General features: G+C 47.1%; 1 protein-coding gene across 3 annotated transcripts in view; it reads right to left on the bottom strand.

Annotated features, from left to right (window-relative positions):
* The window catches only part of PHC2 (polyhomeotic homolog 2), a 114,793-nt gene that overhangs the window by 48,609 nt on the left and 39,976 nt on the right, over positions 1-26,208 (bottom strand). For all 3 annotated transcript variants that reach the window (XM_040468489.1, XM_040468508.1, XM_040468499.1), the window contains exons 2-3: positions 3,703-3,915; positions 916-1,074 (exon numbers count right to left, since the gene is read on the bottom strand). In XM_040468489.1, coding sequence (XP_040324423.1) covers positions 916-1,074; positions 3,703-3,861 — 318 coding nt within the window. In that variant the 5' untranslated portion in view covers positions 3,862-3,915. The remainder of the gene's footprint in view (positions 1-915; positions 1,075-3,702; positions 3,916-26,208) is intronic.

The following is a 26,208-nucleotide window of genomic DNA, read 5'->3' on the forward strand; positions in this document are numbered from 1 at the left end:
TAGGGTCAAACCCCCATTCTACCTCATCTGCGTGTGACCTTAAGCACGGGCCTCAGTTTCCTCTTTATAAAGTGGGGATAGTAACAGAATCTACCTTGTGGCATTGCGGAAAGGATTAAACGAGGCAAAGCATTTAACATAAGCACTCAAATCGTTAGCTATCGCTGTTACCCATCTTCCTAGGTCTCTGAAGCCCTCTGCTCCACCCGGCTCTATCAGATCAGGCTCCCGGACTCCGCCAGAGAGTCGTGCACGTGCTGACTGGCACATCCAACCTGCCCCCCTCCCTGTGGCTGGCTTCTCACTCTTTCAGGGTCAGCTTCCCATCGCCCAGCAGACGGGCCCTTCCCTGGCCACCCAATCCAGGGCACCTCCTTGTTCTTCAGTCAGAGTGAGCTGCTCCTCTTTCGGAGTGCTTATCACAACTCGGAGACTTAGGTATTCTGTTTCCTGGTCTCTCTGGGGTTCTGTTTACTTGCTGCCACCCTGCTTTAAGCTCTGAGAAGACGGGGTGCACAGTATTCAGCGTCTGACATGGACTGTGGTAGGTGCATAAAACTTTTGTTGAATGAATGAAGGAATGAATGAATGAGTTCCTCTCAGCCACCAAGGACAGAGAGGAAGCTGGGTGGGCCACGGCCTTCTCTTGTGGACACCCCCGTGGACCCTCGCCCCTCCCGGTGGTGTGGTGGTGTGGGGAGGAGGGGTCCCCCCAGCCCTTCTTCCTGCGGCCAGAGAGTTCTACCCCTGCACTCACGGGCCTGAGTGAACTTGGGGAAGGTGCCGGACCCTCTGTTGGGTAAAGGACCATGACCATCCTGCCCCCTCGCCAGGGGAAGAGAAGGCCCGGGGAAGCGCGCGCGGCACCTGCTCCCTCTCCCTCTCGCTTCTGCCACCCGCCAGGCCCGCTCTCACCTGCTGCACGGCCGCCAGGCTCTGGAGCTGGGCGCTGCTGAGGTGCTGCTGCTGGAGTGCTGCCGTCTGCAGCATGAGGTGCTGCTGCTGGGCCGCGTACATCTGCTGCAGGTACTGAGCCGCCGTGCTGGGCTGCCTGTGCAGCGCCTGCTGGATCACCTGGGAGGGGAGAGCCGCGGGGACGCTGTCAACCTGCTCGCTGCGGACCCGCCCCTTCCATGACGAGGCCTTGTCAGAGGACAACCCTGGGGCCTAGCCCCTCGCCCTAGGGAGGTGGGAAGGCAACTGCCTTTTGGACTTTACACTCCTCTGCCTCGTCTGTCTGTCCTGCACATCTTGGGCTCCTGTGCTCCTCTCCAATCCACCTGCTCCTGCGTCAGCCCCCTTGGGGAAAGTCAGAGCAGCACAGTGATGCTCTGACCAGCTCTGGGCAGTGGGGGGGGGGGGGGGAGTGCGGCACAGGGAGATAGGGGGTCCTGTAAGCCTCCGGTGACACTGTGTCCCGTGCCCAGCTTGTTCGGCAGCCCCCCTTCCAGTCGTTCCCCACCCTCAGATCTGGGTGACTGGGACACTGGATGGTGACAGCAGGGGAACCGAAGCCCAATAAAGCAGAGAGAAGGGAAGTGGGTAGGGGAGAGAGAGGCAGGTCCGAAGGGGGGCCTATTCCAGCATTAGCAACACGGCTAGCCAAATGAAAACAAGGGCAACAGCCTCCCGGCTGGGGCTGCCTCCCAGGGTCTGCCCCTAGCTGCCTGGAAAGTGCTATCCGTCCCTCAGAAGGTCCCCTTGGTCTTGGAGAGCAGACCAGAGCCACAGGGATGACGCATTTCTCTTGTATTCCTTCCCCCTCCCCGTCGGTCCCTCTTTCTGACCACCATCACCATCACCTGGCTTTACTGCCGCTCCTCTTTCCTGCCACCGTCTCTAGGAAATGACAAAGGCTGCCTTTGATCCCGCTCCCTGCTCTTCACTCCCAGCCCCCCAAAGCCTCCCCTCGCCCCCAGGAACAGAGAAAAGGGAACGCCTTTCCTCCAGCCCTGAGATCTTCTGTCTTCTTCTCCTAAGCCCCAGGGACATTTCTCCTCCTTCCTCCTTACCTGGTCACCCTCCTGCCATCTCTTGCTGCCTGATGCTCCACAAGGGTCCTGGCCAGGCTTCGGCCCTCTTGCTACCCTTAACTCTGCTAACTCCCTGGCCATGGGGCTTCCCCCAACCCTGGCTCCTGCCCCCAGCTGGCAAGCATCCAGTCTGGCTCTTTCTGGCTCAGCGTGGATTTTAGGGTCGGTGGCTCTAGGACAAAGCCATTCGTGGGCTCAGATTTGGGGTACTGTAAAACCAGGCTGATAATCGCAGATTCTTCATGGGCTCTGGGGCCTCCTGATTTCCCCCACCCCATCTCAACTCTTCAGGTCCCACTCCCCTTCAGCATTCTCTCCCCTCAGTTCTGTTTATTCCTTGTCCTCTCCCAGAATTCCTTCCTCTTCTCCCTTTCACCTATGCCTCTCTATTTTCCTTGGAGTGCTGATCTCCTGGACCCCCCGCAGTCCAGGCAGCAGCAGCAGCGGAGAGATACCGTGGCTCTTCCTCACCAGAGGGTTGGTGTCAGGGAGTGGAAACAGCAGGGACCCTGAACGGTTCGGCTTGGGTACGCAACACGACCGCGGGTGATTCCATCTGCCGGAGCAGAAACCCCATATTCCTTGTACCCATCCCGGGGATGGGATGAGGGCTGGGAGGATGGCACGTCCCGACGTGGGATGCTGGGAACTGTTCTCAAACACTCGTGATCGGAGGGGCCGGGAGGAGGCTAGTGTGGGGGGCGGCAAGGATGGGTGTGGGAAACGTGCTTTTATTCCGTGGGAGGCAGAGGTAACTGGGAGAGGAAAGATTCCAGAGTCTCTGATGGTGTCTTCAGACGCTCTCACAGTCTGCTGCGGCCCCTCCTCCACTCTCTAATCTGCGCCCAGGGCCAAGGCAGGATGAGGCCACTGGTCTGGTACATCCATGCTGGATGAGCAAAGTTACTTGGAGTAAACACTTCTCAGCTGCACACGCTCTTTTCCGTCTGTCTTATCTGGGAACCTCAAACACTGTGCTCTTTTTCATCTTGACCCGGATGAGTTACTGCCTTCTCTGAGCCTCAGTCTCCTCAACCATGGAAGTGTGCTTGATAACCATTTTCAGCTGGAGGAGAAGATAGGCCTGCCGTGATCCTCGCAGCGCGAGTACCAAAGCCGATGGCGATGCGTGGGCACGACTGCGTTTGGAGCCATGTGTCATCACCCGGGAGGCCTTGTGGCACACATCACCCGGGAGACACTTTGCAAACCGCTGCTTTAGGGAGATTGCCTTGGGGTTCCTTTTTGTCCTCGCAGACACTTAAGTTTTGTTACAGGGCAATGGTCCTTCAGATAGTGGGTCGAGGTTCTGGCTGAGCAGCTCCCAATCATTTCTCCTGCTTGTTATTTTTACTTGTCCCCGCCCCCACACCCCTTTTACACTTTCACCTGCCTATCATCCCAAATAGCACTCTGGGATCTGAATCACCAGGTGAGACAGGGATTTTCCAGGTCTGCGAAGTTCTCCCACTCTCCCCAAAGCTCCTTGATCGGACCCATCTCACGTCACATCTCCTCCAACTGTGCCTCAACATATATCCCTGAACACACTCCCCGATGCCCACTCTACCTCCCATGCCCATTTATTCCCCAGACCATGCCAACACGTCCTCCCAGCTAACCCCAACATGATCGAGGAATACAATCTCTAGATCAGCCGGGATCTTACCTGCACGGTCTGCCGGTCAGGAATGCCGCTGTACACAGAAATCTGGGGCCCGGCAGGGCGGCCACTCCCACCACTGCTGCCACTGCTGCAGCCGCTGCTGGCACTGCTGGCGACACTGGCACTGCTGGACGTATGGGGGACTGGCAGCTCATTCTCCATGGCCTGCGGGCTGGCACGGTCAGCGAGCTCCGAGGGCAGAAGAGCAGGCGGATGCTGGGAGCAAAGAGGCAGAAGTGAAATGTCAACCAGATGCTTCCTATAGGTCACACACATACTCATCGGCTTTCCATCAGCCCAGGGTGATGAGGCCTGAGACACGCCTGCCCGCGGAAGGACACGGCCAGGTGTGGTTCACCAGGTGAGATTTGAAATCGGATCTGCCTGATTCTGAAGTGTATGACCTGGCACTCCCTCCTTCTGCTGGAGGGGCTGAAACCTGCACAGAGGTAGATTTCCTACAATGGCCTTCCTGGCGGTCATCTTAGGGGTCATCTCTCACCCCATCCCCCCCCCCCCATCTACCTCTTCACCTTTAGGATGGAGAAACTGAGCAGCACAGCACTTATTATTTGTCTGTATGTGTATAGCCGATCAGTGGAAGAAATGGGATTAAAGGTCTGGAGAGAACAGAGGGAGAAAGAGACAGATCAGGAGGCAATAAAATAAGCTGAAGTATTTATTTGGTTTTGTCTTTCAAGGCCAGAAGAGCTGCCAGTGTGTTTGGAGTCTCTGTTTTCTTGATGAAGTATTTAGTGAGTGCTCTCTGATCTAATGCTGAGCATGGCACTACATTAGGCAGTGTGATTAAAACTGCAGGCCTTGGGACCGGAAAGACTTGGGTTTGAGTCCTGGCTCTGCCGCTTACTCGAAGGGAAACGCTGGCAAATCACACTTCTCCAACCTTCTGTCTCAATCTGTCAGATGTAAGAATACACGAATTGGTTAGGAGGACAAAGTAAAATAATGACACAAAGTGCTTAGTAGAGTGTCAGGCAAATACTCCATGCTCCACAACATTGGCTGTTGTTGTGGTTATTAAAACTGTCCCCAGTCCGCTTCCAACAGAGCAATCCCCTTCCAAGGTGGAACTGGCACAGCCTCCTGGAACCTTCTATCCCAGTCACTAAAGAGTGCCAGAAATTCCCTCAGGGACCACCCTGTGATCTGGATTCAGAACGGGAAATCTACACGTCCCCTTGAAGCATGTGTTGGGGGATGGGGGCCTCGGAGGAAAGGAGGGGTGGTGGGGAAGGCAGACCCAGATCTGCGGTCGAGTTCCCCTCTTTCTTCTTTCATGCTATTCCTAAAATTCTCATTTCTATATATGAACTTTTCCTTCTGCCTATTCTTTCCTGTATCTAAAAACAACACTCATCATCCCATCACAAACACTGAATTCTCTGCTTGCAGCGTATGCCAGTTTCATAAATGGAAGAAATAATATGATTTTTCACACTAACAAGAGTATTGATTAGTACAAAAAACTAAAATTGTCATTAATGTCCTGTTGTCTTCTTCCCAGGGCCGCTCAGTTTGGAGGCTGTCAACTTCTGACTGGGTGGGTTTCATAGTGAGCTGAACAAAGTGGGGGTGAAGGCTAAAAGGCAGGGATGTGGGGGTAAGGAAATCCAGGCCATTCCCAGTTGGCAGTCAGCAAGTTGAAGTTCGGAGGCCTGTGGCTTCCAAGGCAGGATAGCAACCTGCAAACAGCACTCAGGACCTGGGTCCTTGAGCAGTGATTTTCCCTAATGTTTGTATGTCTTTTCTTTTCTTTTCTTTTCTTTTTTAAAGTTTATTTATTTATTAGAGAAACAGAGACAGCGTGAACGGGGTAGGAGCAGAGAGAGAGGGAGAAAGATAATCCCAAGCAGGCTCCACATTGTCAGTACAGAGCCCGACACGGGGCTCAAACTCACAAAACTGTGAGATCATGACCTGAGCCGAAACCAAGAGTTGGATGCTTAACTGACTAAGCCACCCCGGTGCCCCTGCATGTCTGTATTTAGTGCCACAGGGCAGGGCCCTTGTCCATGAGTTCCCTTTGTCCAGAGCTACACTCAGTTCTGGGCCTCATTATGGCCATCACTTATCAAGGATTCTTATAATGAAAACAACAATGCGGGAATCACTGAAACCACAGAGTCAACAAGTATTTCCAGTGCTCTGCTCAGCTACCCCCCCCCCCCCCCGCCATATCATATGTTCTAAGGAGGGACGTAGGCTGCATAGATAGGAGTAGAAGGCATAATTCTGATCTTGCAGAAACTGACAAACCAGTTGTAGAGATGAGGCTCACTTGAAATTTCAAGGATCACCACCCACAAATCAGAGTTCTGTTCAAACATGGAAGATCCCGTAGAATCCCAAAGTCTTCTTTTAGTTAGATGCCTCACCTCCCTTTCCCAAAGCGTTGACCAGAATTGGGTTTCAGTTCCTACTTTCATTCCGCTCTAGGAGGTCTCAGTGGAAGTACTCATAACCATAAAACATAAACTGAGAAGATGGCAGCAGCCACAGCAAATTAAGGATAGGGTAATCTACACATCCCAAATGATCAAGCCTCAGCTCTATTTTGTCTTCCTTTTGCAGCAGCTAGGGCAGATCTCGTGCACAGAGTGTACTCGATCCTTGTTGAGAAATAAAACAGGACAAAATTCTAAAGAGCCTCCTGTATGGAAACACTGCACAGGCGAGGACAGCAACTGCTCCCCATGCTGGGGAGGGAGACTTAGCAACATGGGGACACAGACACAACGCGCTTCCTGAACTCTCTTGTTTGCCTGTCTCCTCCCTTCTGCTGCTAAACAAGCCTTTCCCTTCTCTCTTCATTCTTGCATTCTTGGCTTCTGCCCCCATCGCCTCCACCTGGCCTTTTCTGTCTCATTAATCTTTGTCCCCAACCCCTGGCTTTTCGGTTTTCCCATTCTTGTTCCTGCTCCCCTATCCCTATCCTCTGTCATATCTGTGCTTCCTGGTGCTGGCCCCATCCTCCTCCCTGGGGAGGATCACACTCACCTGGATTGTGCTTTGGCTCTTGACTCTTTCTCTCTGAAAATCTGGAACGTGTGCATGCGTCTCCCCCTCCCCCTCCTCTCTCACTTACCCAGGTCCCATCGATCCTGAGTGGTTGCTCTGCTTTACTGTAATGAGCTCTCTCTCCCTGTTCCTGACCTCTGCTCTCTCCCAACAGTGTCCTGACCCTACTCACCTGTCCTGCCCATGACTGCCCTCACTCTGCCGCTGCCTGTCTTGCCTCCAGTGCTCTAGTTCTCTCTCTTCTTTCTCATGGTCTTCCCGTCTGAGGATCTACAGCCTCCCCTCCCCCACCCCACCCCGTCCTGATCCAGCAAATTCTCTTGCCTTCATTCAAGGCGTGCTCTAGATAGTGCGTGTACCCGCCCTCTCCCTCCATCTCTCTGGCTGGCACTCCCTGTGCTAGCTCAGGCTTTTGATAACTACTGCTATCTCTCAAGTGTATGTTCCCTCTTTGGCTCTCTCTCACTCACTCACGCAAAGCAGAGGGAAGGACAGACTGCCTAGGAGATGAGGGAACACTTAAAAGGAGAAGTGACAGTTGAGCTGCCAGAACCCACACTTTCTCGCTTTCACAGCATAAAGCTGCCCTATCCCCCCTTCTACTCAGTCACTTCTAGAACCTTCTGCGATCAACAAATTCCTAATTCCCCCCAAATCTGAACATTTACTGAACATCTACCACATTCAGGGTGCTCTTGCTAAGGACTGGGGATAGAAAAGAGGTAGAAGATGTGGATCCTCACTTTAAGGTTTTCACTTTTGTAGGCATATCAGAAATGGTGAACCCTAAGGCCTTTTGCCCCAGAAACAAAAAAAATGCACAAACACAAAAATGTGCTTACAATTGCAGAGGTTAACGAATCTTTTGAAGCCTGTCCACTAACTCTGGACTAGGCAGCTCTGCTAGGTAGAGCTATGGCAGGAGATACATATTCAAAGATAAAAATATTATTAGCTACCGTATGCCGAGTTCCAAATGAGTGATGGGGACAACATTTGCTAGTGTTCAGAAGAGTGAGGCGCAAGGTATGTGTGCAGTGGGATAGATGGACAGCGGAGGAGGGTTTACTTCAGGCTTTATGAAGCTCAGACCTACGCTGCTGCTGGATAAACAGTCATGACTGTGAGATGGACAGTGCCCAGCCCATCCCTCTGGACTTTCTCCAGTGGCTCGGTTTTCCTAGGAGAGGCAATGTACTAAAGGAGACAGAGCATGGAATTAGAAGTTGGTTACTGCCAGCTTTGGGAACCTGCCCACTGTTGCCACTGTATGGTGTTGGGCAAGGCAGTCTTTCTCTCTTAGTTTCCTAACCTGCAAAATTGGGCACCCTGGTGGGGTGGTGGTGGTGTATGTGTGTGAGTTAATCTCTCGGCCCCATTTCACTTTCTAACCTTATACAGGCATGCCTCAGAGACATGGTGGGTTTGGTTCCAGGCTACCACAATGCAAAGAATAGCACAATAAAGGGAGTGGGATGAACTTTTTTGTTTTCCCAGTGCACATAAAAGTTATATTTATGCCCTACAGGTGTCTATTAAGTATGCAATAGCAGTACGTCTAAAAACATAATGTATATACCTTACTTAAAAAATACTTTATTGCTGAGCGCCTGGGTGGCTCAGTCAGTTAAAAGTCTGACTTTTGATTTCGGCTCAGGTCATGATCTCATGGTTTATGTCAGCACGGAGCCTGCTTGGGATCTCTTTCTCCCTCTCTCTCTGTCCCTCCCCTGCTCACACTCGCTCATGTGTGCTCTTTCTGTGTCTCAAAATAAATAAATAAACTTAAAAAAACCTGAGGGGTGTCTGGGTGGCTTAGTCAGTGAAGCGTCCAACTTCAGCTCGAGTCATGATCTCACAGTTTGTGGATTCAGGCCCTGCATCGGGCTCTCTGCTGTCAATGCTGAGCCTGCTTCGGATCCTCTGTCTCCTTCTCCCTCTGCCCCTTCCTGGCTTGCTCTCGCTCTCAAAAATAAACATAAAAAAATTTTTTTTAAATGTGGGGCGCCTGGGTGGCTCAGTCGGTTAAGCATCCAACTTTGGCTCAGGTCATGATCTCATGGTTCATGAGTTCGACTCTGAGTCAGGCTCTGCGTTGACAGCTCAGAGCCTGGAGCCTGCTTCAGATTCTGTCTTCCTCTCTCTCTGCCCCTCCCCGTTCACACTGTCTCTTTCTCTCTCAAACATAAACATTAAAAAAAATTTTTTTAATAAAAAAATAAAACTTAAAAAAAAACCCTTTTTAGTTTTCAATACTTTATTGCTAAAAAATGCTAATCATCATCTGAGCTTTCAATGAGCTGTAATCTTTTTTGCTGATGGCAGGTCCCGCCTCGATGTCGATGGCTGCTGCCTGGTCAGGATGGTGGTTGCTGAAGGCTGGAGTGGCTGGGGCAATTTCTTAAGATAAGACTACGATGAAATTTGCTGCATCGATTGGCTCTTCCTTTCACAAGCCATTTCTCTGTAGCATGTGATGCTGTTTGATGGCATTTTACCCACAGTAGAACTGCTTTCAAAATTGGAGTTCAGGACTCTTAAACCCTGCTGCTGCTTTATCAACTCCGTTTATGTACTATTCTAAAGCCTTTGTTGTCATTTCAACAATCTTCACGGCATCTTTACCAGGAGGAGATTCCATTTCAAGAAACTGCGTTCTTTGCTCATCCACAAGAATCAATTCTTCATCTGTTAAAGTCTTATCGTGAGATTGCAGTTGTTAAAATATAATAATGAAAACGTTTGGAATACCGCAAGAATTATTGAAATGTGACAGAGAGACACAAGGTGAGCAAATGCTGTTGGAAAAATGGCGCCAATACACCTCCTTGACACAGGGTTTCCACAAACCTCTGATTTGTAAAAAAAAAAACAAACAAAAAAACACGGTACCTGTGAAGAAGAATAGGGCTATGCCTGTATTCCATGATGCGAGTCTACTGCTCTTGTCTGGGGGCTCTGCTCTCTTTCACCAAATACAACGTGCTCAGGATTTCTTCTGTAATTTTGATGAAGTCCCCTTTCTTTCTTTCTTTCTTTCTTTCTTTCTTTCTTTCTTTCTTCCTTCCTTCCTTCCTTCCTTCCTTCCTTCCTTCCTTCCTTTCTTTCTTTTTCTTTCTTTCTTTCTTTCTTTCTTTCTTTCTTGGTGGCTGCCATATCTAAGAAACCACGGCCTAATCCAAAGTTATGGAGATTTACGCCTAAATTTTCTTCAAAGGGTTTTATAGTTGTAGTTCTTAATGTAGGCCTTCGATCCATTTTGAGTTGACTTGTGTATATAGCATGAGGGAAGGGTACAACATTATTTCGTTTTCATTTTTTAAGCCGTGGTAAAAAACACATAACATCAAATTTGCCATTCACCATGTTGTGAAGCCATTGGCACCATCTACCACCAGAACTTCTTACCACCCCGAACAGAAACTCTGTCAGTATTTTAGCAGGAACTCCTCATTCTCCTCTTCCCCCTGCCCAGCTCCTGGTAACCTCTAATCTACTTTCTGTGTCTATGAATGGGTCTAGTCTAGATATCTCATGTAAGTGGAATCATACAACGTTTGTCCTTTTGTGTCTGGCTTAGTTCATGTAGCACCACATTTTCAAGATTCATCCCTGTTGTAGTGTGTGTCCTTTTCTGGCTGAATTCTGTTATATGTATACACATTTTATCCATTCATCTGTTCATGGACACTTGGGTGGTTTCCACATTTTGGCTACTGTGAATAACACTGCTATGAACACTGATGTTTGAATCCCTGCTTTCAACGCTTTTGGGAATTATGTAGGAATGGAATTGCTGGACCATATGGCAATTCTATGTGTAGCTTTTTGAGAAACCACCAAACTGGTTTTCCCAACCTCATTCTTTTGCATGTGGACATTCCTGTTGTCCCTGCACCATTTGTTGAGTTACTTCTGTTCTTGGGCCCACACAACTTCCCCAGCAAGCTTCTGAGTATGGCAGATCAACCCTCCACAAATTGACCCTGCCTGGCTCCCTGGCCTCATTTCCCACCCTTTTTCCACACTACACTCTCACCCAGGATATGCCAAACAACTTGAAGGTTTGGATGCCTTGTTCCCTGTTTACTAATGTAGTTTTACTCATGCTATTCCCTTCCCCCGAAATGCCTCTCTTCCATTTTGCAATTAACCAACTTGATCTTCAAAACAACTTGAGTCTCCCCTGTGAAACACTCACTCAGTGCAACCTCAAAGCAACACTTCTCTTGCTTCCTTCGATCTAGGTCCTGACATCTTCCATTAAGCCATCCAGTTGGATGGCTTCCCCACAACTCTTTGTGTGCTTACCTCTTTCCTAGCACTCATAACGTAGTATTGCAAGAAAGTGATTTGCTTTTGTGTCTGTCTTCCCCACTGCACTCTGAACTCCTGGAGAACAGGGGTCATATCATATTTCCCATATAGACCTGGTGTTTCATTCAATAAATGTTTGTTAAATAGAACTCTTTGAAAGGCACCACACTTGGTCCTACTTCTCATTTGAAAGCTCAGCTTAATTTCTACTGCATTCAAAGAATTCTCCAAAACTAGTTTAAAACATACACCACTGGTGATTTAATTTCTGCACCTGCCACCAAGAGTGTCCATACTACTACGGTTATTTATTGAGCACCTACTACATGTCAGCAATATAAGAAATGCTTTATATCTTTTAAGTTTATTTTTTATTTCTGAGAGAGAGAGAGAGAGAGAGAGAGAGACAGAGAGAGAGAGAGACAGAGAGAGACAGAGACAGAGAGGAACATGGGCATGAGAGGGGGAGGGACAGAGAGAGAGTGAGAGAGAATCCCAAGCAGGCTTTGCACTGACAGCGTGGAGCCCGATGTTGGGCTCGATCTCATGAACTGTGACATCATGACCTGAGCCGAGATCAAGAATCGGATGTTTAACTGACTGAGCTACCCAGGCACCCCAAGCGATGCTTTACATATACTCATGACCTCCCTTATGGTGTAGGTTTTATTCTCCCAATTTTGTCAGTGAGGAACATATCTAAGTAACTTATCTAAGGTCATCACTGAACTAGGATTCAACACTGGGCCTGAGCTCTTCCCATTACACCTCTGAGACTCTGCCTATAGTCTCACCTTGGGCCATTATTCAGTGGCATTGGGCAAAGCCCCTCTCAGAGCATACTAGACTTTCAGAAGTAGAAAGGAACTGAGATCACTGAATTTAAACTCTTGATTATTTATGTCTATTACATGTTTTATATTTACAAAATAATCCGTCCCTCTCTAATACATACATAAAAGATAATATGCACATGTACCCACCAACCAGTTTAAATCAGACACGACCATAATCTCCCTTGTTTTTGCTATGTAAAAACTGAAGCCTAGTTTTCAGGGAAGTGGCTCACTCAAGGAGTTATGGCTCCTTTGACTCTCCTCCAGTAGCATGGACAAGGAAGGAACCCCCCAGAAACCTACTAGACTCGTGGTGGTGGGGATTTACTCAATCAGAGGGTTGGGGTTTGACCCTGAGGAGAAATCAGAAGCTAGGGTCTTGTCATATGTCACTTTCTCAATGGTCTCCTGGTAGAAGGCAACTCGTGTCGGAGAGAAACAGTGGAATTAGAAAGCGTGGACCGATATGTTAGCATTCCCACTTTTTCTAATAGAGTTCCTCTTTTTGAACCCAAGCTTTCAGTGTTTACCCACTCCTGACTTCTCTCTGCCTCAAAGCTCTGGTCTGTGGGATGCAAACGAGGCATCCTGAGGCCTCATATTAGAAAATCTGAACCTTTAAACTTTCATAGCATCTAAGCTTTCAGCACCTTCTACACCCCTATTCAATTTCCTTTTAATTCCTACTCTAATTTCCTCCCTTCTCCTCCTTCTAACTAGTTCCTTATTTCTTCCCCAAGGCCACCATCCTTATGGACACCCACTGTGAACCACAGCCAAGTCTGATTGATGACCAATATCCAGAACCGGAAGTCTGTTTTGCTTTGGGTTCCAGCTCACTGTGTGGTTTTAGGTGAGCCCAAGCTCTGAAGGCTGTGATTCCTACTTTAGTCAGTTCTCCTCTCCCGGCCGCAAGGGGCCGCTTTGAATGACATGCCAAACGGACTAGGCTTGGATAGTGATCTTATTACAGGTCTCTGCCGCCCACAGGGCCTGAGACCAGCAGCTGGAGAAATACTGATGGTTCTGCCCTGCCAGGAGCCACCAAGTCTAGGGAACACTAGGCCTTTGTCCCCAGGGTCAGGGAAATCCATTTGCTGCGGATTACAGCTGTGGCAGAGTTTCGAGGGAAGTGCAGGAGAGAGATACTAAAAACAGAGCTCTCCAAATCCTGACCCTAAAGCCCTTGGGGTAAAGTGGGGTGGGAGCTTTTCCTAATGGAATCGGAGACTGACAGGAAATGAGAGGTCTAGTCTGCCCCACAAAGGCTGCTGGTATTATTATTCCTATAGTGGCTTGTGTACAGAGAGTCTGAAAGGCCGGCTGAGGGGGTGATGGTGTTCCTTTGCTCTGGCTCTGCCTCTCTATAGTTGCTTCTCTGACCGAGGTCTAAGTCAATAATAGCAAAGTGTTCAGGCTCTCTAGACTTAGGGGACCTGGGGGAGACCGCCTTATACCTCTGAGCTGCTGCATTAACATAAGTATCCTGATTTACACCAGTCTCATTATGCCTCTGGCAGCTGTCGGAGGCTACTGATACATTGGAAGCAGTCCAAATGGATTCAGCTCAAATCTCCTCAAAAAGTTCCCTCTCTCTCCCCAATCCTCTGCATGTGGCCTCCTTCAGTGAGAACCACAGTAAATAAATGACTGCTAGAAACCAAAGTAAATAAATGACTGCTAACAAAGACAGAAATGAAGGATGAGAAATTAAAATGGATCACATAGCCCAAGCAATCAAAATAGAATGATTTCATTGTGAAACAGAGCCACATAAATTTAAATAGACTTTTTTTGAAACCTCATTGTTTTCTGCATAACTTATAGAAAGCAGACTGTATCAGGAGTTTCGGGGGGTGCCTGGGTGGTTTAGTTGGTTAAGCTTCTGACTTCGGCTCGCGTCAGGATCTCGTGGGTCGTGAGTTCGAGCCCTCCATCAGGCTCTCTGCTGTCAGCGCAGAGCCTGCTTCAGATCCTCTGTCCCCCACCTCTCTGCCCCTACCCCATACGTTTGCGCGCGTTCTCTCTCTTGAAATAAATAAACATTAAAAAAAAAAAAAAGAGTTTCTGTAACAAGCTGATGCTCCTTGGTTGAAGCATGTGAAGAGGAAAGAGAAGGATTTGATTTCTCTTGGAAGGAACGTATGGGTAAGCCATGTTATGCAGGTGCAGATGGGACTGAGGCACAAGCATGAGTGTGTCTAGACCCAGGCAGCTTTAGTCCCATTGTTCTAAGACGGGGCATCTTCATGCCTGCATCTACTTTGGCAGGGATCAGTCCTTCCTGAAAAGGACCAGATAGCAAGTATTTTAGGCTTTGCAGGCATACGGTCTGCGCCACGACTACTCAGTTCTGCTCCCGCAAAAGCAGCCGCAGACAAGTCATAAGTGGTGTGTGGCCGTGTGCCAATAAAACACTAGTTACCAAACACGGTGGTGGGCTGGGTTTAGTCCACAGGCTGTAGTTTACAGGATCCCCGTTCGGTGGCAAGGTCATTTTTACACATCAGCCACATGGCTGACAAGATACCTATAGCATATTGGTTAACAGCATAGGACCTTTTTTTGTTAGGAAGACGTGGGTTCGAGTTCCAACCAGGCCACACACTAGCTGTGTATTCTGGGGCAAATTGTGTCATCTTTTGGGCCTGAATTTCCTTACCAGTAAAATGAGATCATATATCCCTACGGGGCGGTTATATGGATTCAATCGAGTGTCCGTACAGCACTGAGGGCAATATTTAGCAAACAGTAAGCATGTGATAACCGGCAAGGTTGCGAAGCCAATTTGGGATTTGGAGAACAATTCCTTTCACCTCAAATTGTGAGGATCCCATAAGTTATTTCTCATCATTGGTCACAGATCATAGTTACACTTAAAAATCCTTCTTTAAAAGAACCATGGTCCATTTTACCTGTCTAAATTTTTGTCTCTTTTTAGAAAAAATGGTTTCTAATGTTTATTCATTTTTGAGAGAGACAGAGAGAGAGAGAGAGAGAGAGAGAGAGCAAGCATGAGTGGGGCGTGGGGGGACGGAGAGTGAGGGAGACACAGAATCCTAAGCAGGCTCCAGGCTCCAAGCTGTCAGCACAGAGCCCAAAGCAGGCTCTTTCCAGCCTGGGCTCGAACTCACGGACAGTGAGATCATGACCTGAGCTGAAGTCGGTCACCTTACCAACTATGAACCAACCATGAGCCACCCAGGCGCCCCATGTCTCTCTTTTCTTTAAAGGGTAGCTTTTCTAGAAGGCTCCTTATGAACATAAGATGGAAAGAAAGTCAGCCTCTATACTGTGATGCCCAAGAACTTCAGCTTCCTAGTTGTGTGACTGAGCAAATTACAGGACCTCAGGCTTCAGGCTCAATCATAAACTGGAACAATAATGCCATCTTGCAGGTTGCTGTATTGGATGAGTTAATCCATGTAAACAGTTGGAGCCATGCCTTGTACTTAACAAACAATAAATGGTAGCTGCCATCATCATCATCACCATTGACATTTTCATTATTATTGACACTGTTAAGGGTTCTTCAGTAAGAACTTTGATTCCAGGGCTTAAATAGAAATGCTATTCTACTGGTTGCTCAAAAGACAAATACATACACAAAGTTGGATCCAATGATTCTGTTCAGGTGGTGCCTAGCCTTAAGGCCTCCATTGCTTTAACTTCCTAGCTAGCCATCACACATGATGTCCACGTCCTTTCCCCCCACCTCAAATGCTGCCTGTTACTGGCTAAACTGTGCCTCCTTAAAAAGCTTAGTGAGGGTTCCAGCCTCCAGTATGTCAGAATGTGAGCTCATTTGCAAATGGGGTCACTGCAGATGTGAGTGGTTATGATGAGGTCATATAGGAATAGGGTGGGCCCCTAATCCGATATGACTGGTGTCCTTAGAAAAGAATGTCATATGAAGAGACAGACATATGCAGGAGAAAACAGCCATGTGAAGGTGGGGGCAGAGATTGGAGTTAGGCTTTCCCAAGCCAAGGAACCCATGGGGCCACTAGAAGCTAGGCAGGGGCAAGGAAGGCTTTTGGAGGGAGCATGGCCCTGCAGACCCTCTGATACCAGAACAATCTCAATACATTTCTATTATTTTAAGCCACGTGGTTTGTGGCACAGGCTGGAAAGAGCATAAGTTGGGGTAGAATTGAAGAAGACTATTTCCAGAGGAAAGATACTTTTATTTCCATCAGTAATCTCACAGTTTGAAAAATATTTTTTTATTTTTTTGGTATCTGGTGACATAGTAAATTCTTCCTTCAGGCAATTCTTCCTGTTTTTCCTTAGTAAAGCTATGCATTCCTGGGATTTGTACATAGAAATCTCAGAAGCCAAGGCCATAAAAAAGACCTCTGTAAAAATCCCTCCAAAGTTATAAACTTCCAGTTACAAAATGAAGAAGTCTAGGGGAGGCTCTGTACAGCACAGTGACTGTAGTTTACAAATACTATGCTGTATATTTGAAAGTTGCTAAGAGAATAGATCTTAAAATTCCTCATGACAGGAGAAAAAATTCTGTAATTATGTATGCTGATGGATGTTAAGGAGACTTATGGTGATCATCTCGCAATATATACAAATATTACATCACTATGTTATATACCTGAAACTAATACAATGTTCTATCTTTAAAAAAAAATTGTTTTTATTCTTTATTTTTGAGAGAGAGAGAGAGAGAGAGAGAGAGAGAGAGAGAGAGACAGTGTGAGCAGGGGAGGGACAGAGAGAGCGGGAGACACAGAATCCGAAGCAGGCTCCAGGCTCCAGGCTCCAAGCCACCAGCACAGAGCCTGATGCGGGCTCGAACCCATGAACTGCGAGATCATGACCTGAGCCAAAGTCAGATGCTTAACCGACTGAGCCACCCAGGCACCCCCAATGTTCTGTCTTAATTATACCTCAGTGAAAACAAAATCTGTCCATACTAAGTCTCTCTACAAAGCAGGCCTGCACACACACACACACACACACACACACACACACACACACACACTCCTTTACTTTCCAGGACTTGCCATTTTCTAAGTTCCACCTCAGCCTTGAACTGGCCTGATGTTAGGCCAGTCTTTAGTTAGGCACGTAGGCTGGTCTTTGTGCCTCTGCTGCTTCCTAACAAGAATAACTAAGTCAGCACAGGATCATGGACAACGGCCAGGCTTTCAAAATAATTGTTCAAGGTCATGGAGATTTGTTTGTAAGTCCCTCACTAGCCTTCTTTCCTCTTTTTCTTCTTTTTCTGCTCCTCCAAACTGGGACATGGCTCAGATCTATTGGGGCCAGGTTGGTATCACTTAACCCAGTGTTGTGTGGCATTTGGGGGTAGGGGTTTGCTTACTTCTAGGAACACTAGTTGAGAGTGCCTTGGAAAAGTGGAGACTATACTGGGTGTCCTGGTTTCCTGCTCTCACCTGGGCATGTTCCCCCCAGAATGTATTCCAAGAGTGTAGCCTCCCTCCTTAGAGTTTCTCTTTATAGCCCCTAGAGGGGTTTCGGGAATGGGGCTTTATGGACTTTGATAGATTATGAAGAGATAGACTGCCTGTTAGTCTGTTACGAAGGCTTTTGTTCTGTACGTAAGTGATCTTTTACCCATTAGGAAGCTAGTGGTCTTAGGACTGGTCTTGGGAAATGAGAATTCTTGCCATTTATTGCTCAGAGACAGGGCTTTGTCTCATGTATTCCTCACAGCGACCCTATAACACAGGGATTATTTCCTCATTTTTCCCACAAGAAAATCGAGGTTCAGAGAGGTCCAGCAGCTTATCTGAGGCCGAGGCATTGGCAAATGGCAGGTGTAGGATCTGAAGCCAGGGCTGCAAGTCCCCGCCCAAGAGGCAGAATTACTTGTGTTGACTCCAGTCTAGGCCAGTCTGGGCCAGTGGGTTCTTATGAAGTGCCTTGGCTCCTATTTCCTTCTGTCTGACAGACCATCTTGCAAGCACCATCGCAAGCGGGGAGGTCACTCCATGGCAAACCTGTCAACTCTGACTCTCTGGGAGTCTGCCTTGTAGCCCGGAAATCGCGTGTGGAGTAGTCACTGGGGTGTGTCTAATATTTGTAGGCCTTTCCCATTCAGAAGTATTCTCGGGTTATCCTACCTTCATGTACAGCTGGTCCTGTTAGCAGTGTTTACAAAATCGTCTTTAACTATTTAATTGAAAAGTGAGACCAAACAAAAATAACCGCCCCAAGGTCCTTTGGAGAGAAGGGACGAAGGACACCTCCCTTTCCTGATTGCCCACCAGGAGCCAGGAGGGGTGCCCGGGAGGCAGCAAGATTCAGAAGAAAGAGGAGGAGCTTTGTATTCAGAGAACACTGTTCTGATTCCTGACTCTGCCCTTGTTGGGAATTCTTAGGTTACTTCGCCTCCCTGGGCCTCTGTTTCCTCATCTGCAAGTAGTGGGGAAAGTAAATTAGAAATTGCAAGCGAAGCAGCCAGCACAGTGTGCAGCATGGAACAGGCATTTAATAATTATCAGGCTGTCTTTGCCTGGTCCTTGCACCTTGTTTTAGAGTGGTGGGTCCCGATGAGGAAGCAGGCTCTGAGTGATAACTCACCTGAGACCATAAAGCTATTAAGTGGGTCCCAGTAAAAGGTGAATGCCGTGAAAAAGTGGAGCAGGAAGACTAAAAATTTGGGGTTTTTAATCCTTTGCAATTACTGCACATACTTTTAGTCCAGGCTTGATCATCAGCTTTTCACCAGGGTCCGTAAAGCCCTGTTTTCAAATCTTAGGAATTTTCTTCTTAAGAAAAGAAAACCAAGAAAAACAGCCCACCTACAGGGGAAGTAAGTGATAAGCAGGGTAGACTTAACCACAGTGTGTACGTGCATGTGGGAGACGGGCGTTCACACACATGCGCTCATGTACAGATGTGGGCTGGGAAGGGAGGGGGAAGCAAGAGACTGGAAGCTAGTTAGTGACTGTTATCGCCACATTAGTAAGTTCCCCACAAGACACCAAGTTCTGTGCAGTAAAAGTGCTTTAGAAATCCAGAAAGTAAGTGATCAATAAACATTCTTCTTAGAGCTATGTTTCATGCAATGATTGATTTATCAGTTCGTAAGGTGTTGGGGTTAATATTGACTACATTATATTGTCCACAGGCATACAATTGGAGATTTAAGCTTCCTTTCTCGGCTCCTCCTCCTGTCCTCCTCCTCCCTGGGACAGTCCCCTCCCTGGGCCCTCACTGCTGTGGCCCAGCCCACCATTTAGAAGCCTCAGCCATTCCTAAGAGGCTTTCTCTTGCTCTGCTTCTGCCCTAGCAACTTGTCCTGGCAGCTGTTTCAGAGCTTTGGAATCACAAAGCAATCCCGGAGTCCCCAGGGCCCAGCTCTGGGGCCTTCTTTCCCTCATTTGTCCCAAATAATGGCCTCTAATTGCTATTAACATTCCTCTCCAGCAGAAACATACTGCACGTCTGTGGTCAGACTATGATCTCCTGTGACCACCAGCCTTTTGCTTCCTATTGTATTTGGAATGTTATGCTCGCTTCCATTTTCTACCCATACATTTGCTTTTCCTCCCTTAGCATACCTGTTGGCTTTCAGCTTCTTCTATTTCCAACCTGTTTTGTTCCTGTTTGTAGGGGAAAATGATCTAAATGTGGTAGATCCCCCTTGATCTTCCACTCTTTCCAGCCAAATATCACTTTACACTACTTTGCTTCGCAGATTTATGAAACGTAGGTAGCTAATTCTGATAGCTAGAACAGGCAGAAGTAGGACTACAGAGGGGACATTGTCAGGAGGGAGATTTCAACTCAACAGAGAAAAGTGCATGCTAACAACCGGAGTTGTGAGAAGGCACCGTGTGGGCGGCTTTGTGAAGCGAGTTTCCAGTGGGTGGAGCCGCGCAGGCAGAGGCGGAGCAAACACACGGCAGGTGTGATGCGCGAAGCCTTGCCTCCAGGATCTCTTTTAACACTGCCGGCACATGATTCCATGAAAATCTTTTACTGGATGCCAGAAATACAACAGAAATTTTAAGCTTTTTGCTTATTTTTAAACTCTTCCATTAACGAATGTTATTTATGAATGTTCTAAATGTGAACCTTGTTTGTCAAGCTGCAGGACGGCTTCTAAATGGTTTTCATCATTCTGGTTACTAATGAAAGGAATAAATTCCATTAGTATGAACTTCTGGATTCTCCTCATCTACTCAAGATGGTGGAAACCATTGTTCTTCCTTTATGGATGGGGAAGCCACAGAGTGGCTAAGCAGGAAAGTTGATCTCTTTTGGATTTCCAGAGCGCTAATTAACCACCCAAATAGCTCACCCAACCACAGTCCATCTATCTGTTCTTCCCATGTTTTTTGAACAACCATTATGTGCTTGGTACTGAATGGAATACAAAGAGGATTCAGATATTGACTCTTCTTAAAGAGTTAACAGTTTCAGAGGAGAAATAAGAAAATCACATAAATAAATAATATAACTGGAGTAGGCAAACTTTTTCTGTACAAGGCCAGATAGTAAAGAGTTCAGGCTCTACAGATCACATATAGGCTCTGTTGCATATTCTTATTTGATCCTCAACCATCACCCTACCCACCCCCACCCCCACCATTTAAAAATGTAAAAGCCATTCTTATCTCTGGGACCTTACATAAACAGGTTGTGGGTTGGATTTAGCCTGTGGGCCCTAGTTTGCCAATCCCAAAACATGTAATAAGATGTGAGGTGATCACCTTTGGTGGAATCAGTTAGAAGTTTCATTTGGGATAAGTTTTAAGGATGGGTTTGATTGAGACTGTGACAATAGGGAGGGGACTAGTGAGGTGGAAGGAAGGACAATTATACATTACCCCGGTTTCTATTTTTATAGCAGAGGTTTTCAAAGAATGGTCAGTATCACCTGGGAACTTATGAAAAGTGCAAGTTTTCAGGTCCATAGTGATTCTCAAACTTTGGCATACGTGAGAATCACCTGGAGGGTTTGGAAAACAGATTGCTGGGCCCCACCCGAGGTTTCAGGGGCTGCTGGTCCAGGGACCACACTCTGAAAACAACCGTCTTGAAGAATATCTGTTATATCTGCATACGGGGCGTGGCTGCTCTGCAGAGCACCGGCCTCATTCCATCTAGTGCATGTACTCAGAGAGGAGCTTCAAGCCGCTGTAAATTGGGTTAAGAGCTTTTTTCTGCCAGAGCAGGAGCCTGGAGTCTCATTAGGCTCGCCCACTGGAGGCAGCAAGTCATTGTGGGGCCCGTGTGGTTGGGAGTATATTCCCTTGTGAATCTTAGTTACCAGCATACATTCTGTCTTGCTCCTGATAACTTTGTGTATTTTTACCACTGCTACAAAATGGTCCTGTCTGCATTATTCCGGGGACTACCTCCTTTGATCAGGCAAAAAAAAAAAAAAAAAAAAAAGTGCTTCTGTTTTAGCATTTAGATTCAATGACTTCTAAAAAGTCAGATGTGGAGCCCAGAGAGGCTGGGCTGAGGAGGGGATAGAAGGGAAAGACAGGTCAGAGAGTACGCAGAGGAATCTCAGAGGAGGCTATGGGCAACCAGACACAGGAGGAGTCGTTAATCTGGGAGACAATGAATGGCAAAAGGCAATTAGTTTGCCCGGGTTGTAGCAAGCCAACGAAGTACGCAGTATGGCAACTGGGGGTCTAGTGTAAGGGCAGGGTCATTGCTAGGGAACTCAAAAGGAGGACAAGATAAGGGAGGTTAGGGGTGGGAAAGCCATCTGGGGTTAGCAGGGAGGGAAAGGAAAGCCCTCATGGTCTCCACATATATTTATTACCCAGGGGAAGTGTCCAGGTGTAGCCGTATACTTGTCAGGGGGCCACATGCTGTTATGCTAGGGTACAACCTTGAAAATGAACTAGGTGCTTCAGTGCACGTGCACACACACAAATGTACACACACACACACCTGCGTGTACACACGTGCGCGCGCACACACACACACACACACACACACACACACACACATTTGCTCTCCTTATATTATTCTTCATCCACTTGCCAAGTTTAACCAGGAGGAAAGGTAGGCTGAGGACTGCCCGGCTGAATAACAGAAGGACCACATGCGTAAACACTGGTAGAGTTTTAGCAGACACAATTCTGAACTTCTTCAGTTTAGGGGCCTTCCTTCCACATTGTAAAGCATGCTTGTTTTTTCTGTCACACGCCTCATTCACATGCGCATTCTCACGCTCTGTTCCTCACAGGCACTCTATAGCCATGCTAATGGATTCTTATCTGCCTACACACGTCCTGTAGACACATTCATTTATTCATCCTCACTTGGAGTCCTTCTCATATATTAAGCACTACATCCTGCTTCTAAAAATCACTTCAAATGTCAAAGTTGCTTCCATAGCTTCTGTTCCTGCTGTCTGCAGAACCTGCTACCTTTGTCATTCTTATAAAAAAAGAAAAGGTACCAATATTGGCTTGACTGAGTAAAGAGCCCAACCCGAAGCAGATTGTCCTACCGTGGGATGCAGGTTTGTGGCTGTGGTGTCCCCGCCTTCAAGACCATCCCATTTATCTCTCTTTGTTTCACTCCCTCTCTCTTCCTGCACAACGCTGCAATCACACACATGCTCTGGGTTGGGGGAAAAAAAAAAGGACAGCCTAATTTCCTGATGATTATGTTGTTACCTAGCAACAGCCAATCAGGGGCTGGGCTTTTTGCCTGCAGTATTTCATGCAAATAGTTTGGAGAAATTGCAGGGTAACCCAGGCTGCTTAGTCTGTCTTCTCAGGGGACGCATTACAGAATAAAACCAACCCAAAAGGGGACTATTGAAGACAGGCACATGCCTCGGATAGCAGGCCATCTGATCCCTTTCCCTTGTTGCCGCTGCCTTGTACCCCCTAACAAAAGCATGCAGGTTCCACAGATAGACACACAGGGAGGCCGAAAAGTTGAAAAGAGGCTCATTAGCCACCATCCTTCACCCTGGATTTCTGTACTGATAAGTGCAGCCCAGAGCAACCTCTGCAAACCCTATCTTCCCGGGAAGGTAAGGAACACCGACCGCATTCTTAGTAGTTGTCTGGGGAGGACATGAAGGAGAATCCTCCACAGCCTTCTTGTTCAAAAAGGAGCTAAAATGTGGCACTTCTAGCCTGATTTAAGAGTCTTATCTATGCCCATGCTGGCCTATCTTGTATGAGAAAATCCACTGTTTACCACTGCATTCTTCCTGATGCCAACCAGCAAATCCTCATTCAAATGGTTGAACAATGAGAGAAGCCACACCACTCATAAGACCCCTTAAAGAGATATTTCTGTCGTTCTTGTCTTCCCAGCAAGCACTGAGCATTTGATATAAAACACTGCCTGGAGCCACGCATACCGACTTTCTGTAAGGTCCAGGTGCTAGCTCACTCAGATCTGGATTGGAACAATGAAAAGTGGATTCAGAAGACGGAGTGTCCAGGCCTGTCTCCTCTGAGAGAATGGCCCGGGCTTCAGATGGTAGGAATCAGATTTCAGTAGTTTGTTTTGTTGTTGTTGACTCCAATGCTCAGTAATCCAGCATGAAGGCAAGAAAAGACTGTGACCTCAGCTGCTGGATAGCTCCTCACTGTTCTCTGAATACGAACTCTAGCCAGCAGTCTTGGGAAGGTGTTGTTGGCTACACAGGGACAGTGCATAGAAGGATCAGCCTAAGTTACCATCAGCATAGAAAACCAGTTCAAAACCCCTATTTCATTGACTTGTGGCTTTTACATGTTTGTAAGACAGAGATGATTATATTCTGATCATTACAGGAAAGTAGTGACAGCTCTCCAACGTCTGACATTCACAGCCTTACCATCCAGAGCCATATTTATTATAGAACCAAAAAACAACAACAAAAAACAAAAAATAAAAACCCAAAAAAACAAAACCAAAACCAAACCCCAAAACGAAACAAAAACAAAACCACAAAATTGTCAAACCTGCCTTTGTTCTGAAAGGCAGAGTTAAGGAATCTTAACTCATCTGGAGGGTTGGAAAACGCTCTTCCCACTCTGGTCTATAGTGAATTTCAGAAAATTCTTTGAGTCTGACACCTTTATGATTACCTTGGAATACATACGATAAACCCCATTTTGCAGAAGAGGAAACGGATGACTGACTTGCTCAAGCTCTACAGTTACAAAGTGGCAAAGCTAGGGTTAAAAAGCAGATATTTTTACTCTGAAGTCTGCACTGCAATGTCCAGATCATCCTATATCATGCCCACGTCTTTATAGCAATAAAAATAAAGGGAGGGGTGCCTGGGGGGCTCAGTCAGTTGGGTGTCCGACTTCGGCTCAGGTCATGATCTCATGGTTCATGGTTCGTGGTTCAAGCCCCGGGTCGGGCTCTGTGCTGATGGCTCGGAGCCTGGAGCCTGCTTCCGATTCTGTGTCTCCCTCTCTCTGGCCCTCCCCCGCTCACGCTCTGTCTCACTCTCTGTCAAAAATAAACATTAAAACATTTTTTTTTAGGGGCGCCTGGGTGGCTCAGTCGGTTAAGCGGCCGACTTCAGCTCAGGTCATGATCTCGCGGCTTGTGAGTTCGAGCCCCGCGTCGGGCTCTGTGCTGACTGCTCAGAGTCTAGAGCCTGTTTCAGATTCTGTGTCTCCCTCTCTCTCTGACCCTCCACCGTTCATGCTCTGTCTCTCTCTGTTTCAAAAATAAACGTTAAAAAAAATTAAAAAAAATTTTTTTAAATAAAGGGAAAAAAGAGGTCAGCAACAGGAAGCCACCTTTCAAAATAAAAATAAGTGGGGCGCCTGGGTGGCACAGTCGGTTAAGCGTCCGACTTCAGCCAGGTCACGATCTCGCCGTCCGTGAGTTCGAGCCCCGCGTCGGGCTCTGGGCTGATGGCTCAGAGCCTGGAGCCTGTTTCCAATTCTGTGTCTCCCTCTCTCTCTGCCCCTCTCCCGTTCATGCTCTGTCTCTCTCTGTCCCAAAAATAAATAAACGTTGAAAAAAAAAAAAGAATCAAAATAAAAATAAGAAATTGATTTTTTTTGCATTTATTATAGGTACCCAAAGGTACCTATCATCTGGCATTAACTGCTAAGCCTTCAGTGGCTTGTACCTTGTGCTGTACATTTGAACCACCAGAGAAGCATATCAGAGATACGCATGCCTGCGTCCCACTCCAGACCAATTAATTAATTAAGAATTTCGGGGGGTTAGGGTGGAGGCAGTGTTTTTAAAGAGTTTCCCAGGAATAGCACAGCACTTTGGAAAATGGTCTGGGAGTTTCTTATAACTAAATATACATCTACCTCCATTGGTAGGAATTTGTTCAAGCAAAATAAAAACATGTACACGGAGTGCCTGGCTGGCTCAGTTGGTTGAGTGTCAGACTCTTGATTACGGCTCCTGTCATGACCTCCCAGTTGTGAGACTGAACCCCATATCCAGCTCCAAACTGGGCATGGAGCCTGCTTAAAATTCTCTCTCTCTCTCTCTCTCTCTCTCTCTCCCTCTGAAGCTCCCTCACTTGACCATGTGTGTGTACTCTCTCTCTCTCTCAAAAAAAAAAAAAAAGTCTGAAAAGACTTGCACAAACATGTTGCTAGCAGCTTGATACTAGCTAAAAAATTGTGGTATATCCATACTGTGGAATACTACTCAGCAATAAAATGGAACAAACAATTGATATTGGCAACAAAATGGATGAATCTCAAAAATGCTATGCTAGATGACAAAAAAACCCTTACACAAGAGTATGGTCTGAGTGGTTCCATTTATATGAAGTTCTAGGAACAGGAAAAATTAATCTATTTTTTAATGTTTATTTATTTATTTTGAGAGACAGAGAGAGAGAGCATGCACCTGCACATGTGAAAAGGGCAGAGACAGAAGGAGAGAGAGTCTCAAGCAGGCTCCTCACTGTCAGCGCAGAGCCTGACATGGGGTACGGACCCATGAACCGTGAGGTCATGACCTGAGCTGAAACCAAGAGTTGGATGCTTAACCAACTGAGCCACGCAGGGGCCCTAGGAAAAGTTAATCTATAGTGGAAAAAATCAGAGGGATGTTGCTTCTGTAAGTGGGGGGTGGGAGGAAGGGTAGGGAGTTAGTGCAGAGGCAGCATGAGAGAACACATGGGGTGACAGCAATGTTCTAAATGTTGAGAGGGGGTCGTTTTACATCGGTGTGCTTGTCTGTCAAACCTTATAGAATGTGTACTTGAGCTTTGTGTTTTTCACTGTATGTAGATTTCACCTCGGAAGAAAGAAAGAAACCGATATTGAACTCTAGTTAATGACGTGCCTGCCAGAAGTGTTTAGGGGTGAAGTATACTGATGCTTGCAACTTACTGTGAAATGTGGAACAAAGAAATAAG

The sequence above is a fragment of the Herpailurus yagouaroundi genome, unplaced genomic scaffold, assembly GCF_014898765.1.
Source record: "Herpailurus yagouaroundi ecotype Mexico unplaced genomic scaffold, PumYag 77, whole genome shotgun sequence".
NCBI lineage: Eukaryota > Metazoa > Chordata > Mammalia > Carnivora > Felidae > Herpailurus > Herpailurus yagouaroundi.